We start from the raw sequence: 17,006 nt of genomic DNA on the forward strand, positions 1-17,006 counted from the left end.
CCCGGGGCCTGGTACTCCTGATCTGGGTCTGGACCGGAACATGTCTCTGGGCTCTACAGGTCCTGGTCTAGGTCGGAACATCTCTCTGGGCTCTACAGGTCCTGGTCTGGGTCGGAACATCTCCCTGGGCTCTACAGGTCCTGGTCTGGGTCGGGACATAGACTCCCTAAAGGAGCTGACACATACAGTATGGACATGATTTAGGAGCAGTGCTTGACTTGGACAGAAAAAAAGTTGTCAGAGGCATATATGTGTGTGTGTTTTAAATCAACAATATCGATGTTTGTCCAATCAGATGATTTCAGTGGAACAGTTTGAACGGTCTTATTATGCTGAATACCTTTCTGACTACCGTGTTGGAGAAACATTAAAACGAAATAGCTCAACTATAAAAAGTATTTCATTTGACAGTGTTAAAGGCGTTCGAGCCTGTCAGGTGTGTTGATACTTGGAACGTTTCTACGGTTACGCGCTCAGGGAAAGAACATGGCAAGCGCTGTCATGTATGAAAAATGAACACGTACAAGAGGCGTGGATACATAATTTTAATGAAGAATAAACACCAACAAGAGGCGTGGATACCTACTGCTCATTATTTAAAGGTCGTAGTATTTTTCGGTCTCATTGTAATGAAAAACAACAATTATTAATATACGTTCTTCGTGCATGACAGTGCTTTCCACTTTAATTCCCTGAGCGCGTCGCCGTAGAAACCATCAGTATCACCTCACCTGTGAGCCCGGTTGTTCCCACTGGTTCCTCGTTACCGTAATTTATCAGGGAGCATCGACCAATCAACCCACCTGGGTGAACATGAGTTGAGCGTGTGCCAAACTTCCGAGGACGCGCGCAGTCAGAATCAACAGACGGATGAATCGACGGAACCTGTAGCTCAGACTCATAGCCCAATTAATTCACGGGGAGCTCCAGGTAGACTATAGTTTGATAGGTATCTAGATGAAACATGTGTGTAGGCCATAGCCTACTAATCTTGAGTCCCCTGCCAAGTGAGAGGCGCGTCGCTTGGCTCCCCCAAATTGACGGATTACCGAGATGCGCGTGCTGATAATGATGAGTTCTGCGCGTACAGCTGCTGCTACTATTCCGTTATTATTCTCCTCCCGGTCTAACGACACCGTTCCTTTATTCTCCTGTCTGTGTTTGTAGCGCTACAGAATGCATCAATACGCCAGCCAAGACAAGATTCCTGTAAGTAACTCCGCAAACGGTTGACTTTCTGCTAACTGTTGATTCTGCTCCTGCGTTTGTTTGTTATGACATGCCAAATCCTTTCCCAGTACGTACGTATGTGAACTGAAAACATGTTTTTGTTATAGAGTATTTTATGTCGCCTGGCTGGTTATTACTGTAGAGATTGTCCTCCATTTATGCTGTCAAGGAGAACCTCTCACCTAAAAGGTATTGCTGAATTATTTAACCCTACATTACCAGACTTGATATAACCTCATCAGTGGTCTCCAACCCTGGTCCTGTGGAGATACAGGGTGGTCAACAGTGGTCTCCAACCCTGGTCCTGTGGAGATACAAGGTGGTCAACAGTGGTCTCCAACCCTGGTCCTGTATAGTTACAGGGTGATCATCAGTGGTCTCCAACCCTGGTCCTGTATAGTTACAGGGTGGTCTCCAACCCTGGTTCTGTAGAGATACAGGGTGGTCATCAGTGGTCTCCAACCCTGGTCCTGTGGAGATACAGGGTGGTCAACAGTGGTCTCCAACCCTGGTCCTGTATCGTTACAGGGTGGTCAACAGTGGTCTCCAACCCTGGTCCTGTATAGTTACAGGGTGGTCTCCAACCCTGGTTCTGTAGAGATACAGGGTGGTCATCAGTGGTCTCCAACCCAGGTCCTGTATAGTTACAGGGTGGTCTCCAACCCTGGTTCTGTAGAGATACAGGGTGGTCATCAGTGGCCTCCAACCCTGGTCCTGTATAGTTACAGGGTGGTATCCAACCCTGGTCGTGTATAGATACAGTGTGGTCTCCAACTCTGGTTCTGTATAGATACAGGGTGGTCATCAGTGGTCTCCAACCCTGGTCCTGTATAGATACAGGGTGGTCTCCAGCCCTGGTCCTGTATAGATACAGGGTGGTCAACAGTGGTCTCCATTCCTGGTCCTGTATAGATACAGGGTGGTCAACAGTAGTCTCCAACCCTGGTCCTGTATAGTTACAGGGTGGTCTCCAACCCTGGTCCTGTATAGATACAGGGTGGTCTCCAGCCCTGGTCCTGTATAGATACAGGGTGGTCAACAGTGGTCTCCATTCCTGGTCCTGTATAGATACAGGGTGGTCAACAGTAGTCTCCAACCCTGGTCCTGTATAGTTACAGGGTGGTCTCCAACCCTGGTCCTGTATAGATACAGGGTGGTCTCCAACCCTGGTCCTGTATAGTTACAGGGTGGTCTCCAACCCTGGTCCTGTATAGATACAGGGTGGTCATCAATGGTCTCCAACCCTGGTCCTGTATAGATACAGGGTGGTCTCCAACTCTGGTCCTGTATAGATACAGGGTGGTCATCAGTGGTCTCCATCCCTGGTCCTGTATAGATACAGGGTGGTCTCCAACCCTGGTCCTGTATAGATACAGGGTGGTCATCAGTGTTCTCCAACCCTGGTCCTGTATAGATACAGGGTGGTCATCAGTGGCCTCCAACCCTGGTCCTGTATAGTTACAGGGTGGTCTCCAACCCTGGTCCTGTATAGTTACAGGGTGGTATCCAACCCTGGTCGTGTATAGATACAGTGTGGTCTCCAACCCTGGTCCTGTATAGATACAGGGTGGTCATTAGTGGTCTCCAAACCTGGTCCTGTGGAGATACAGGGTGGTCTCCAACCCTGGTTCTGTAGAGATACAGGGTGGTCATCAGTGGACTCCAACCCTGGTCCTGTATAGTTACAGGGTGGTCTCCAACCCTGGTTCTGTAGAGATACAGAGTGGTCATCAGTGGACTCCAACCCTGGTCCTGTATAGTTACAGGGTGGTCTCCAACCCTGGTTCTGTAGAGATACAGGGTGGTCATCAGTGGTCTCCAACCCTGGTCCTGTATAGATACAGGGTGGTCTCAACCCAGGTCCTGTATAGTTACAGGGTGGTCTCCAACCCTGGTCCTGTATAGATACAGGGTGGTCATCAATGGTCTCCAACCCTGGTCCTGTATAGATACAGGGTGGTCTCCATCCCTGGTCCTGTATAGATACAGGGTGGTCATCAGTGGTCTCCATCCCTGGTCCTGTATAGATACAGGGTGGTCTCCAACCCTGGTCCTGTATAGATACAGGGTGGTCAATAGTGGTCTCCAACCCTGGTCCTGTATAGATACAGGGTGGTCATCAGTGTTCTCCAACCCTGGTCCTGTATAGTTACAGTGTGGTCTCCAACTCTGGTCCTGTATAGATACAGGGTGGTAATTAGTGGTCTCCAAACCTGGTCCTGTGGAGATACAGGGTGGTCTCCAACCCTGGTCCTGTGGAGATACAGGGTGGTCATCAGTGGTCTCCAGCCCTGGTCCTGTATAGATACAGGGTGGTCTCCAACCCTGGTCCTGTATAGTTACAGGGTGGTCTCCAACCCAGGTCCTGTATAGTTACAGGGTGGTCTCCAACCCTGGTCCTGTATAGATACAGGGTGGTCTCCAACTCTGGTCCTGTATAGATACAATGTGGTCATCAGTGGTCTCCATCCCTGGTCCTGTATAGATATAGGGTGGTCTCCAACCCTGGTCCTGTATAGATACAGGGTGGTCATCAGTGGTCTCCAACCCTGGCCCTGTGGAGATACAGGATGGTCATCAGTGGTCTCCAACCCTGGTCCTGTATAGATACAGGGTGGTCATCAGTGGTCTCCAACCCTGGTCCTGTGGAGATACAGGGTGGTCTCCAACCCTGGTCCTGAGGAGGTACAGGGTGGTCATCAGTGTTCTCCAACCCTGGTCCTGTATAGATAGATACAGGGTGGTCATCAGTGGCCTCCAACCCTGGTCCTGTATAGTTACAGGGTGGTCTCCAACCCTGGTCCTGTATAGTTACAGGGTGGTCTCCAACCGTGGTCCTGTATAGATACAGGGTGGTCATCAGTGGTCTCCAACCCTGGTCCTGTATAGATACAGGGTGGTCATCAGTGGTCTCCAACCCTGGTCCTGTGGAGATACAGGGTGGTCTCCAACCCTGGCCCTGTGGAGATACAGGATGGTCATCAGTGGTCTCCAACCCTGGTCCTGTATAGATACAGGGTGGTCATCAGTGGTCTCCAACCCTGGTCCTGTGGAGATACAGGGTGGTCTCCAACCCTGGTCCTGAGGAGGTACAGGGTGGTCATCAGTGTTCTCCAACCCTGGTCCTGTATAGATAGATACAGGGTGGTCATCAGTGGCCTCCAACCCTGGTCCTGTATAGTTACAGGGTGGTCTCCAACCCTGGTCCTGTATAGTTACAGGGTGGTCTCCAACCCTGGTCCTGTATAGATACAGGGTGGTCATCAGTGGTCTCCAACCCTGGTCCTGTATAGATACAGGGTGGTCATCAGTGGTCTCCAACCCTGGTCCTGTGGAGATACAGGGTGGTCTCCAACCCTGGTCCTGTATAGTTACAGGGTGGTATCCAACCCTGGTCGTGTATAGATACAGTGTGGTCTCAAACCCTGGTCCTGTATAGATACAGGGTGGTCATCAGTGTTCTCCAACCCTGGTCCTGTATAGATACAGGGTGGTCATCAGTGGCCTCCAACCCTGGTCCTGTATAGTTACAGGGTGGTCTCCAACCCATGTCCTGTATAGCTACAGAGTGGTTTCCAACCCTGGTCCTGTATAGATACAGGGTGGTTTCCAACCCTGGTCCTGTATAGATACAGGGTGGTTTCCAACCCTGGTCCTGTATAGATACAGGGTGGTTTCCATCCCTGGTCCTGTATAGATACAGGGTGGTCATCAGTGGTCTCCAACCCTGGTCCTGTATAGTTACAGGGTGGTCTCCAACCCTGGTTCTGCATAGATATAGGGTGGTCATCAGTGGTCTCCAGCCCTGGTCCTGTATAGATACAGGGTGGTTTCCAACCCTGGTCCTGTATAGATACAGGGTGGTTTCCAACCCTGGTCCTGTATAGATACAGGGTGGTCATCAGTGGTCTCCAACCCTGGTCCTGTATAGTTACAGGGTGGTCTCCAACCCTGGTTCTGCATAGATATAGGGTGGTCATCAGTGGTCTCCAGCCCTGGCCCTGTATAGTTACAGGGTGGTCTCCAACCCTTGTCCTGTGGCGATACAGGGTGGTCATCAGTGGTCTCCAACCCTGGCCCTGTGGAGATACAGGATGGTCATCAGTGGTCTCCAACCCTGGTCCTGTGGAGATACAGGGTTGTCATCAGAGGTCTCCAACCATGGTCCTGTATAGAAACCGGGTGGTCATCAGTGTTCTCCAACCCTGGTCCTGTATAGATACAGGGTGGTCATCAGTGGGCTCCAACCCTGGTCCTGTATGGTTACAGGGTGGTCTCAACCCTGGTCCTGTATAGTTACAGGGTGGTCTCCAACCCTGGTCGTGTATACATACAGTGTGGTCTCCAACCCTGGTCCTGTATAGATACAGGGTGGTCTCAACCCTGGTCCTGTAAAGTTACAGGGTGGTCTCCAACCCTGGTCGTGTATAGATACAGTGTGGTCTCCAACCCTGGTCCTGTATAGATACAGTGTGGTCTCCAACCCTGGTCGTGTATAGATACAGTGTGGTCTCAACCCTGGTCCTGTATGGTTACAGGGTGGTCTCAACCCTGGTCCTGTATAGTTACAGGGTGGTCTCCAACCCTGGTCGTGTATAGATACAGTGTGGTCTCCAACCCTCGTCCTGTATGGTTACAGGGTAGTCTCAAGCCTGGTCCTGTATAGTTACAGGGTGGTCTCCAACCCTGGTCGTGTATAGATACAGTGTGGTCTCCAACCCTGGTCCTGTATAGTTACAGGGTGGTCTCCAACCCTGGTCGTGTATAGTTACAGTGTGGTCTCCAACCCTGGTCCTGTATGGTTACAGGGTGGTCTCCAACCCTGGTCGTGTATAGATACAGTGTGGTCTCCAACCCTGGTCCTGTATAGATACATTGTGGTCTCCAACCTTGGTCCTGTGGAGATACAGGGTGGTCTCCAACCCTGGTCCTGTGCAGGGGGTGCAGGCTTTAGTTCCAGCCCAGCACTAACACCTGATTGCACAAGTCAAGGTGATGATGAGTTGATTTGTTGAATCATGTGTGTGTGTGTATTCAGATAGAAATAGATTATGTAGAATAAGGTGTCAGGTGTATGTACAGTACCAGTCAGAAGTTTGGACACACCTACTCATTCCAGGGTTTTTCTTTATTTTTTTAAACGTTTTTCTACATTGTAGATTAACAGTGAAGACAAAAACCATGAAATAACACACATGGAATCATGTAGTAGCCAAACGAGTGTTAAACAATTCAACATATATTTGAGATTCTTCGAAGTAGCCACCCTTTGCCGTGATGACAGCTTTGCACACTCTTGGCATTCTCTCAACCAGCTTCATGGGGTAGTCACCTGGAATGCATTTCAATTAACAGGTGTGCCTTCTTAAAAGTTAAGGTGTTTGAGCCAGTCAGTTGTGTTGTGACAAGGTAGAGGTGGTATACAGAAGATAGCCCTATTTGGTTAAATACCAAGTCCATATTATGGCATGAACAGCTCAAATAAGCAAAGTGAAATGACAGTCCATCATTACTTTAAGGCATGAAAGTCAGTTAATCCGGAACATTTCAGGAACATTGAACTTTTCTTCAAGTGCAGTGGCAAAATCCATCAAGCGCTATGATGAAACTGGCTCTCATGAGGACCGCCACAGGAAAGGAAGAGTTACCTCTGCTGCAAAGGTTAAGTTCATTAGAGTTAACTGCACTCAGATTGCAGTTCAGAGGAGACTGTGAGACTGATACTTATTTCACCTTTATTTAACCAGGTAGGCTAGTTGAGAACAAGTTCTCATTTACAACTGCGACCTCATTTCCAACATGGCTACCACAGCTTTTTGCAGGGATACGCCATCCCATCTGATTTGGGCTTAGTCCCACTATCATTTGTTTTCCACAGGACGATGACCCAAAACACACCTCCAGGCTGTGGAAGGGCTATTTGATCGAAAAGCAGAGGTGTGAGTCCTGCATTAGATGACCTGGCCTCCACAATCACCTGACCTCAACCCAATTCAGATGGTTTGGGATGAGTTGGACCGCAGAGTGAAGGAAAAGCAGCCAACAAGTGCTCAGCGTATGTGGGAACTCCTTCAAGACTGTTGGAAAAGCATTCCAGGTGAAGCTGGTTGAGAGAAGGCCTAGAATGTGCAAAGCTGTCATCATGGCAAAGGGCGGCTACTTTGAAGAAATAAAATATTTAGATTTGAACACTTGTTTTGGTTACTACATGATTCCAGATGTGTTATTTCATAGTTTCGATGTCTTTACCATTATTCTACAATGTAGAAAATATAAAACATAAAGAAATCCTCTTGAATGAGTAGGTGTCAACATTTGACTGGTACTGTACAACTTCTGCATGTTTCAATAAAGTTGACCTGCTATTCACCCTCCTCAGAACCAGGGAGGGGTGTGTTCATCTCTGTTTTAGATTTGTGTTTTGGTGTTGAATTTAGCTACTTCTGCCCTACTGAACAGTGACTGACCAGTCCCCTGTCTGTCTCCTCTCCTCCAGGGAGGGGGTGTTAGTTACTGACCAGTCCCCTCTCCTCTCCTCCAGGGAGGGGGTGTTAGTTACTGACCAGTCCCCTCTCCACCAGGGAGGGGGTGTTAGTTACTGACCAGTCCCCTCTCCTCCAGGGAGGGGGTGTTAGTTACTGACCAGTCCCCTCTCCTCTCTTCCAGGGCGGGGGTGTTGGGCTAGCGGCCCCCCAGGATGGCCAAAGTTCTTGTCAGTTCTTCTCAGATGGTCGGAGGAAGGTGGACTATGTTCTGGTGTTCTACCAACGCAAACAGATCTCTGTGAGGGGTGGCGACCGGCTGCACCGTCTCTCCGCCCCTCCACACCCTCCTCATCGCCTCTCTGTCATCTCCAATGGTAGCTCCCCCCTCTCCGGCCCTGTGGGGGGTGTAGGGCAGGGGGGTTTGGGATGTGCAGCCGGGCAGCGGAGTGCGGGGGACGGGGAGGTGTGTGTGGACCTGGCGGTGGAGGTGGAATTAGAGGCGGACCCAGCTGAAGGAGAGATGGTGCTGATCAGGGAGGAGTTTGAGGCCAGGCTACTGGAGGCGGGGCTTGAGATGGAGAGAGACACCGAGGTGAGAGACCAACCGGTCTGTGTGTGTGTGTGTGCGCGCTCGGTGGTTGCTGGTCTGGTGTTATTTCTGGTGAAATGTATCATTATCGCTGCAGTTTAAAAAATAACAAAGTAATTAACAAACCAATTTGTAATATTTAACATTGCTCACCTAATGAAAAGTAAGGGGAATTTGACCCTAAATATATTTTCACTTGTATTTCTAGTCCATCCACCATGCATGCGGTCTGGAAATATCGTCATTTAGTGTACGTTTGCATCATAGTTAAAGAAACACCCGTCTTTCAAAAAGTTGCATTGCCGTCACCATATGAGACTCTGCTCTTCCGCCCTGCTCTTCTAGCCCAGTGATTCTCAGAAAGCAGCAGACGTTAACTGACTCTACCTCTCGTGTTGTTCAACCAAGCAGCAGACGTTTTAACTGACTCTACCTCTCGTGTTGTTCAACCAAGCAGCAGACGTTAACTGACTCTACCTCTCGTGTTGTTCAACCAAGCAGCAGACGTTTTAACTGACTCTACCTCTCGTGTTGTTCAACCAAGCAGCAGACGTTAACTGACTCTAGCTCTCGCGTTGTTCAACCAAGCAGCAGACGTTAACTGACTCTACCTCTCGCGCTGTTCAACCAAGCAGCAGACGTTAACTGACTCTACCTCTCGCGCTGTTCAACCAAGCAGCAGACGTTAACTGACTCTAGCTCTCGCGCTGTTCAACCAAGCAGCAGACGTTAACTGACTCTACCTCTCGCGCTGTTCAACCAAGCAGCAGACGTTAACTGACTCTACCTCTCGCGCTGTTCAACCAAGCAGCAGACGTTAACTGACTCTACCTCTCGTGTTGTTCAACCAAGCAGCAGACGTTAACTGACTCTACCTCTCGTGTTGTTCAACCAAGCAGCAGACGTTAACTGACTCTAGCTCTCGCGCTGTTCAACCAAGCAGCAGACGTTAACTGACTCTAGCTCTCGCGCTGTTCAACCAAGCAGCAGACGTTAACTGACTCTACCTCTCGCGCTGTTCAACCAAGCAGCAGACGTTAACTGACTCTACCTCTCGTGTTGTTCAACCAAGCAGCAGACGTTAACTGACTCTACCTCTCGTGTTGTTCAACCAAGCAGCAGACGTTTTAACTGACTCTACCTCTCGTGTTGTTCAACCAAGCAGCAGACGTTAACTGACTCTACCTCTCGTGTTGTTCAACCAAGCAGCAGACGTTTTAACTGACTCTACCTCTCATGTTGTTCAACCAAGCAGCAGACGTTAACTGACTACCTCTCGTGTTGTTCAACCAAGCAGCAGACGTTTTAACTGACTCTACCTCTCGTGTTGTTCAACCAAGCAGCAGACGTTTTAACTGACTCTACCTCTCGTGTTGTTCAACCAAGCAGCAGACGTTAACTGACTACCTCTCGTGTTGTTCAACCAAGCAGCAGACGTTTTAACTGACTCTACCTCTCGTGTTGTTCAACCAAGCAGCAGACGTTTTAACTGACTCTACCTCTCGCGCTGTTCAACCAAGCAGCAGACGTTTTAACTGACTCTAGCTCTCGCGCTGTTCAACCAAGCAGCAGACGTTTTAACTGACTCTACCTCTCGTGTTGTTCAACCAAGCAGCAGACGTTAACTGACTCTAGCTCTCGCGCTGTTCAACCAAGCAGCAGACGTTAACTGACTCTACCTCTCATGTTGTTCAACCAAGCAGCAGACGTTAACTGACTCTACCTCTCGCGTTGTTCAACCAAGCAGCAGACGTTTTAACTGACTCTACCTCTCGCGCTGTTCAACCCAAAGGTGGGCGTGTAGTCCCAATAATCTTCTGTGACCAATGTTTACTAGAGCCCTGCATGTATTTTAACCCTGATTCCTACCCATACCCGCAACTTTCAGACCCCACCCTACCCAGGCCCAGTTGCGCTGCCTGAAACCCAAAATGAGAAATTACTTATTCCCTTAGTAAAGCCATTAGTTGCTCCACTCTGTGTGTCACCCTCACTCTGCATGCGCTCTGCTCATGGTGGCTCTGTGGGGCTCACAGCGTTGTACGAGAACTTCAGTTGCTTGGCAATTTCTCGCATGGAATAGCCTTCATTTCTCAGAACAAGAATAGACCGACGAGTTTCAGAAGAAAGTTCTTTGTTTCTGGACATTTTGAGCCTGTAATCGAACCCACAAATGCTGATGCTCCAAATACTAGTCTAAAGAAGGCCAGCTTTATTGCTTCTTTAATCAGAACAACAGTTTTCAGCTGTGCTAACATAATTGCAAAAGGGTTTTCTAATGATCAATTAGCCTTTTTTAAAATGATACACTTGGATGAGCTAACACAACGTGCCATTGGAACACAGGAGTGATGGTTGCTGATAATGGGCCTCTGTAGATATTCCATATATCTACATAGGCGTCCATTTTGCTTTGTCATTGTGGTGTATTCTGTGTAGATCGCTGAGAAAAGGATACATCTATTTTTCTATTCAGCTGTAGGAGCTGGGTTCTACAGTATGAACCCCTGCTGTCTCTGGCTCCACACCCACCCGGCCATCTAGATGTGTGAAAGTTAGTGTATAAGCTAATGATCCATCTATGACATTCCTTGTGTAAACTTAAATAGTGTATTACCATACCATTTTTTGTATGTTCTCTATAGTTACTGGTATGTACTTGAAAATGTATCAATTGACCAATATTGTCCAGTATTTGTTTTATTATTTGACCTTTAGTTAATTAGGCAAGTCAGTTAAGAACAAATTCTTATTTTCAATGATGGCCTGGGAACAGTGGGTTAACTGCTTTGTTCAGGGGCAGAACGACAGGTTTTTACCTTGTCGGCTCAGGGATTCGATCTTGCAACCTTTCAGTTACTAGGCCAACGCTCTAACCACTGGGCTATCTGCCACCCTGTCCAGCATTGCGATACTTCACCGGATCAATCTGGAACTTTGCACACAGACTGCTATATTATATTATGGCCTTTCTCTTGCATTAAATAATAATAATAATAATAATAATAATAATAATAATAATAATAATAATAATAATAATAATAATAATTTGAAAACACTTTAAAATGATATTTTACCAGATCTAATGTGCTATATTCTCCTACATTCATTTCACATTTCCACAAACTTCAAAGTGTTTCCTTTCAAATGGTGTCAAGAGTATGCCTGTCCTTGCTTGAGGGCCTGAGCTACAGGCAGTTAGATTTGGGTATGTCATTTTAGGTGAAAACAAAGGGTTCGATCCTTGAGGATTTATGACATGAAGGGTCAGTCAATCCGGATAATTTCAAGAACTTTGAACATTCCTTCAAGTGCAGTCACAAAAACCATCCAGCGCTATGATGAAACTGGCTCTCATGAGGAGCACCACAGGAAAGGAAGACCGTGATTTACCTCCGCTACAGAGGATAAGTTCATTAGAGATACCAGCCTTAGAATTTGCAGCCCAAATAAATACTTCAGAGAGTTCAAGTAACAGACACATCTCAACATCAACTGTTCAGAGGAGTGTGTGAATCAGGCCCTCATGGTCGAATTACTGCAAAGAAACCACTACTAAAGGACACCAATAAGAAGAAGAGACTTTGGCCAAGAAACATGAAATCTGTCCTTTTTTGTCCGAGTCCAAATTTGAGATTTTTGGTTACAACCGCCGTGTCTTTGTGAGACGAAGAGTAGGTGAACGGAGGATCTCCACATGTGTGGTTCCTACCGTGACGCATGGAGGAGGTGTGGGGGTGCTTTGCTGGTGACACTGTGATTTTATTTTTTTGAATTCAAGACACACTTAACCAGCATGGCTACCACAGCATTCTGCAGCGATACGTCATCCCATGGGTTTGCGCTTAGTCCGACTATCATTTGTTTTTCAACAGGACAATGACCCCAAACACACCTCCAGGCTGTGGAAGGGCTATTTGACCAAGGAGAGTGATGGAGTGCTGCATCAGATGACCTGGCCCCCATAATCACCCGACCTCAACCCAATTGAGATGGTTTGGGATGAGTTGGACCGCAGAGTGAAAAACAGCCAACAAATGCTTAGCATATGTGGGAACTCCTTCTATACATTCCAAGTGACGATCTCATGAAGCTGGTTGAGAGAAGGCCAATAGTGTGCAACGCTGTCAAGGCAGGGTGGCTAATTAGAACCTAAAATATATTTAGATTTGTTTATCAAATCAAATCAAATCAAATCAAATTTATTTTATATAGCCCTTCGTACATCAGCTGATATCTCAAAGTGCTGTACAGAAACCCAGCCTAAAACCCCAAACAGCAAGCAATGCAGGTGAAGAAGCACGGTGGCTAGGAAAAACTCCCTAGAAAGGCCAAAACCTAGGAAGAAACCTAGAGAGGAACCAGGCTATGTGGGGTGGCCAGTCCTCTTCTGGCTGTGCCGGGTGGAGATTATAACAAAACATGGTCAAGATGTTCAAATGTTCATAAATGACCAGCATGGTCGAATAATAATAAGGCAGAATAGTTGAAACTGGAGCAGCAGCACAGTCAGGTGGACTGGGGACAGCAAGGAGTCATCATGTCAGGTATTCCTGGGGCATGGTCCTAGGGCTCAGGTCCTCCGAGAGAGAGAAAGAAAGAGAGAATTAGAGAGAGCATATGTGGGATGGCCAGTCCTCTTCTGGCTGTGCCGGGTGGAGATTATAACAGAACATGGCCAAGATGTTCAAATGTTCATAAATGATCAGCATGGTCGAATAATAATAAGGCAGAACAGTTGAAACTGGAGCAGCAGCACAGCCAGGTGGACTGGGGACAGCAAGGAGTCATCATGTCAGGTAGTCCTGGGGCATGGTCCTAGGGCTCAGGTCCTCCGAGAGAGAGAAAGAGAGAAGGAGAGAATTAGAGAACGCACACTTAGATTCACACAGGACACCGAATAGGACAGGAGAAGTACTCCAGATATAACAAACTGACCCTAGCCCCCCGACACATAAACTACTGCAGCATAAATACTGGAGGCTGAGACAGGAGGGGTCAGGAGACACTGTGGCCCACTCCGAGGACACCCCCGGACAGGGCCAAACAGGAAGGATATAACCCCACCCACTTTGCCAAAGCACAGCCCCCACACCACTAGAGGGATATCTTCAACCACCAACTTACCATCCTGAGACAAGGCTGAGTATAGCCCACAAAGACCTCCGCCACGGCACAACTTAAGGGGGGGGGGGGGGGGGGGGGGGGGGCGCCAACCCAGACAGGATGACCACAATGTCAATGTTTATCAATGTGTTATTTCATAGTTTTTATGTGTTCACTATTATTTTATAATGGATAAATAGTAAAATAAAGAAAAACCCTTGAATGAGTCGGTGTGTCCAAACTGTTGACTGGTATTGTGTGTATATATTTAATACAGAATGGCTAAAAAATAAGTGAAACTTGAAAAATTCTCCAATGGATTTTGATAATTTGCTGTTAAAGTGGAGGACCGTTTCCTATTTCCTAGTTGCTCCAAAGCTCAGGTGGCCAAGTGTCGGCAATGGAGACGAGCTGTTGGTTCAGCCAAAGATGATCTATTATACTGCTCAGTCGCCACTCGCAAAGAGGAACAACTGTGTTTGTGATGAATTAACAACGCCATACTGGAGAGTGGTAACATTGAAATAAAACCAGAAAAGGAATTTAGACTGAAGTATTAGCACGTCATCTCATAGAGGAAACACACGGCATTGAAAATATCAGAAGTTTACAACTTCAACCACAAATATATAATACTTTGACTAAAATGACGACTTGACTTAAATCATCGTGCACTATTATGGGTAAGCTATGGATATCGTCTTTCCGCTGAAAATAAGTGGATTTCCACTCTAGCGGGCGTTTTAAGTCAATTTAAATGGGGATTATACAACCTGTATTTCTTGACAAACCTACTTTATCAAATAATTGATGGGGCAGGGTTGGGAGGTGGTGGGAGGGTTTGCAATCCTACCTGACTGTTGGTTCCCACCACCTGTCCTCCTCCTGGTATTAAACTATGGTTCCTACCTGTTGGTTACTGTCCTCTCCCCCAGGTCAGGGTCTACGGGCCCAGCTTCACGAGACTCCATGTCCCCTGGCAGGTCCTGAGCAGAGAGGCAGAGTTCCTCAAGATCAAAGTCCCCACTAAGAAGGTGAGACCTCCACCACTTTACAGCCGTGTGTGTGTGTGTGTGTAATCCTATGGATGGCTCCTCCCCTAACATAAACAGGGGGTTAATCTCGGTGTTTCCCTGCACCTTTTTTAAATGTATTTTTTAACTCATCCGTTGTTGTTGCCTTGTTTATAGAAGTTTAACAGTCTTTAATGTTGCATCAGATTGCCCAGCTACAGTAGAGCCACATGAAGACACGGTGGGATTATTCTCCTACTTAGATTACATTTGCTGGTACCTGAAACATTATGTGAATCAAACACACTACAGCAGAGACTTGTCTTTTACAATGTAACAACTCACATTGGGGAAAATGGACCAAAGGGGACATACTTCATTGGAACGCCGACTGCGAGCCAGGTCTAATCGCCCAACATCAGTGCCCGACCTCACTAATACTGTTGTGGCTGAATGGAAGCAAGTCCCCACAGCAATGTTCCAACATCTAGTGGAAAGCCTTCCCAGAAGAGTGGAGGCTGTTATAGCAGCAAAGAGGGGACCTACTCCATATTAAATCCCATGATTTTGCAATGAGATTTTGGATGAGATCACCATGCGCAATGCTAAGCTTTGGCTGGAGTGCCATTTTGGAATGAGCTGTACAACGAGCAGGTGTCCACATACACTACTTGACCAAAAGTATGTGGACACCTGCTCGTTGTACAGCTCATTCCAAAATGGCACTCCAGCCAAAGCTTAGCATTGCACATGGTGATCTTAGACTTGTGTGCGGCTGCTCAGCCATGGAAACCCATTTCACGAAGATCCCGACTGACAGAAATTAAATGCATTCAATTGTCTTTTTCCCCCTCATCAATCTACATACGATACCCCATAATGACAAAACAAAAACAAGTTTTTAGAATTTTGTTGCACATAAAAAAAAGCTGAAATAACACTTACATACATTTTCAGACCCTATAGTTAGTACTTTGTTGAAGCACCTTTGGCAGCGATTACAGCCTGTAGTCTTCTTGGGTACAAGCTTGACTCTCCTGTATTTGGGGAGTTTCTCCCATTCCTCTCTTCAGATCAATCAAATATATTTACATAGCTCTTCTTACATCAGCTGATGTCACAAAGTGCTGCACAGAAACCCAGCATAAATCCCCAAAAGGCAAGCAATGCAGGCTGTGCCGGGTTGAGATTATAACTGAACACGGCCAAGATGTTCAAATGTTCATAGATGACCAGCAGGGTCAAATAATAATAATCACAGTGGTTGTAGGTCAGCACTTCAGGAGAAAATGCCAGTTGGCTTTTTATAGCCGACCATTCAGAGTATCTCTACCGCTCCTACTGTCTCGAGAGAGTTGAAAACACCAGGTCTGGGACAGGTTCTCTCAAGCTCTGTCAGGCTGGATGGAGAGCGTCGCTGCACAGCTATATTCAGGTCTCTTCAGAAATGTTCGATCGGGTTCAAAACCGGTCTCAGGCTGGGCCACTCAAGGACAGTCGGAGACTCGTCCCGAAGCCACTCCTGAGTTGTCTTGGCTGTGTGCTTAGGGTCATTGTCCTGTTGGAAGGTGAACCTTCGCCCCAGTCAGGACCTGAGCCCTCTGGTTTTCATCAAGGATCTCTGTACTTTGCTCCGTTCATCTTTGCCTTGATCATGACTAGTCTCCCAATCCCTGCTGCCAAAAAATATCCCCTCAGCATGATGCTGCCACCACCATGCTTCACCGTAGGGATGGTGTCAGGTTTCCTCCAGACGTAACGCTTGGCATTCAGGCCAAGGAGTTAAATCTTGGTTTCATCAGACCAGGGAATCTTGTTTCTCATGGTCTGAGAGTCTTTCTTTAGTTCCCTTTTGGCAAACTCCAAGGGGGTGTCATGTGCCTTTTACTGAGGAGTGGCTTCCATTTGCCCACTCTACCATAAAGTCCTGATTGGTGGAGTGTTGCAGAGATGGTTGTCCTTCTGGAAGGTTCTCCCATCTCCACAGAGGACCTGTCAGTGACGATTGATATTTTGGTCACCTCGCTGACCAAGGTCCTTCTTCCACGATTGCTCAGTTTGGCTGGCCGGCCAGCCCTAGGAAGATTCTTGACATTATGGGGTATTCTGTGTAGATTGCGGAGTTACGTTTATTTATTTAATCCATTTTGGAAAAAGGCTGTAACGTAACAAAATGTAGGAAAGTCAAGGGGTCTGAAAACTTTCTGAAGAAACTGTATATAGAGGTACTATCACTGCTCCCGTTCCACCTCCCTGATGTGGAGGTACTGTCACTGCTCCCGTTCAACCTCCCCTGATGTGGAGGTCACTGCTCTCGTTCCACCTCCCCTGATGTGGAGGTACCGTCACTGCTCCCGTTCCACCTCCCCTGATGTAGAGGTACTATCACTGCTCCCGTTCCACCTCCCCTGATGTAGAGGTACTGTCACTGCTCCCGTTCCACCTCCCCTGATGTAGAGGTACTGTCACTGCTCCCGTTCCACCTCCCCTGATGTAGAGGTACTGTCACTGCTCCCGTTCCACCTCCCCTGATGTAGAGGTACTGTCACTGCTCCCGTTCCACCTCCCCTGATGTGGAGGTCA

At 47.5% G+C, this 17,006-nt stretch overlaps 1 protein-coding gene across 2 annotated transcripts in view; it reads left to right on the plus strand.

The window, feature by feature from the left end:
• Nucleotides 1-493: 493 nt before the first annotated feature.
• The window catches only part of LOC110510383 (anoctamin-1-like), a 108,139-nt gene continuing 91,626 nt past the window's right edge, over nt 494-17,006 (plus strand). The window contains exons 1-4 of one of the 2 annotated variants that reach the window (XM_036972743.1): nt 494-930; nt 1,168-1,209; nt 7,897-8,307; nt 14,346-14,444. In XM_036972743.1, the coding sequence (XP_036828638.1) occupies nt 1,177-1,209; nt 7,897-8,307; nt 14,346-14,444 (543 nt within the window). In that variant the 5' untranslated portion in view covers nt 494-930; nt 1,168-1,176. Of the gene's footprint in view, nt 1,210-7,896; nt 8,308-14,345; nt 14,445-17,006 lie in introns of both variants that reach the window. The other variant, XR_005041890.1, reaches the window with a different exon arrangement.

The sequence above is a fragment of the Oncorhynchus mykiss genome, unplaced genomic scaffold, assembly GCF_013265735.2.
Source record: "Oncorhynchus mykiss isolate Arlee unplaced genomic scaffold, USDA_OmykA_1.1 un_scaffold_191, whole genome shotgun sequence".
Taxonomy (NCBI): domain Eukaryota; kingdom Metazoa; phylum Chordata; class Actinopteri; order Salmoniformes; family Salmonidae; genus Oncorhynchus; species Oncorhynchus mykiss.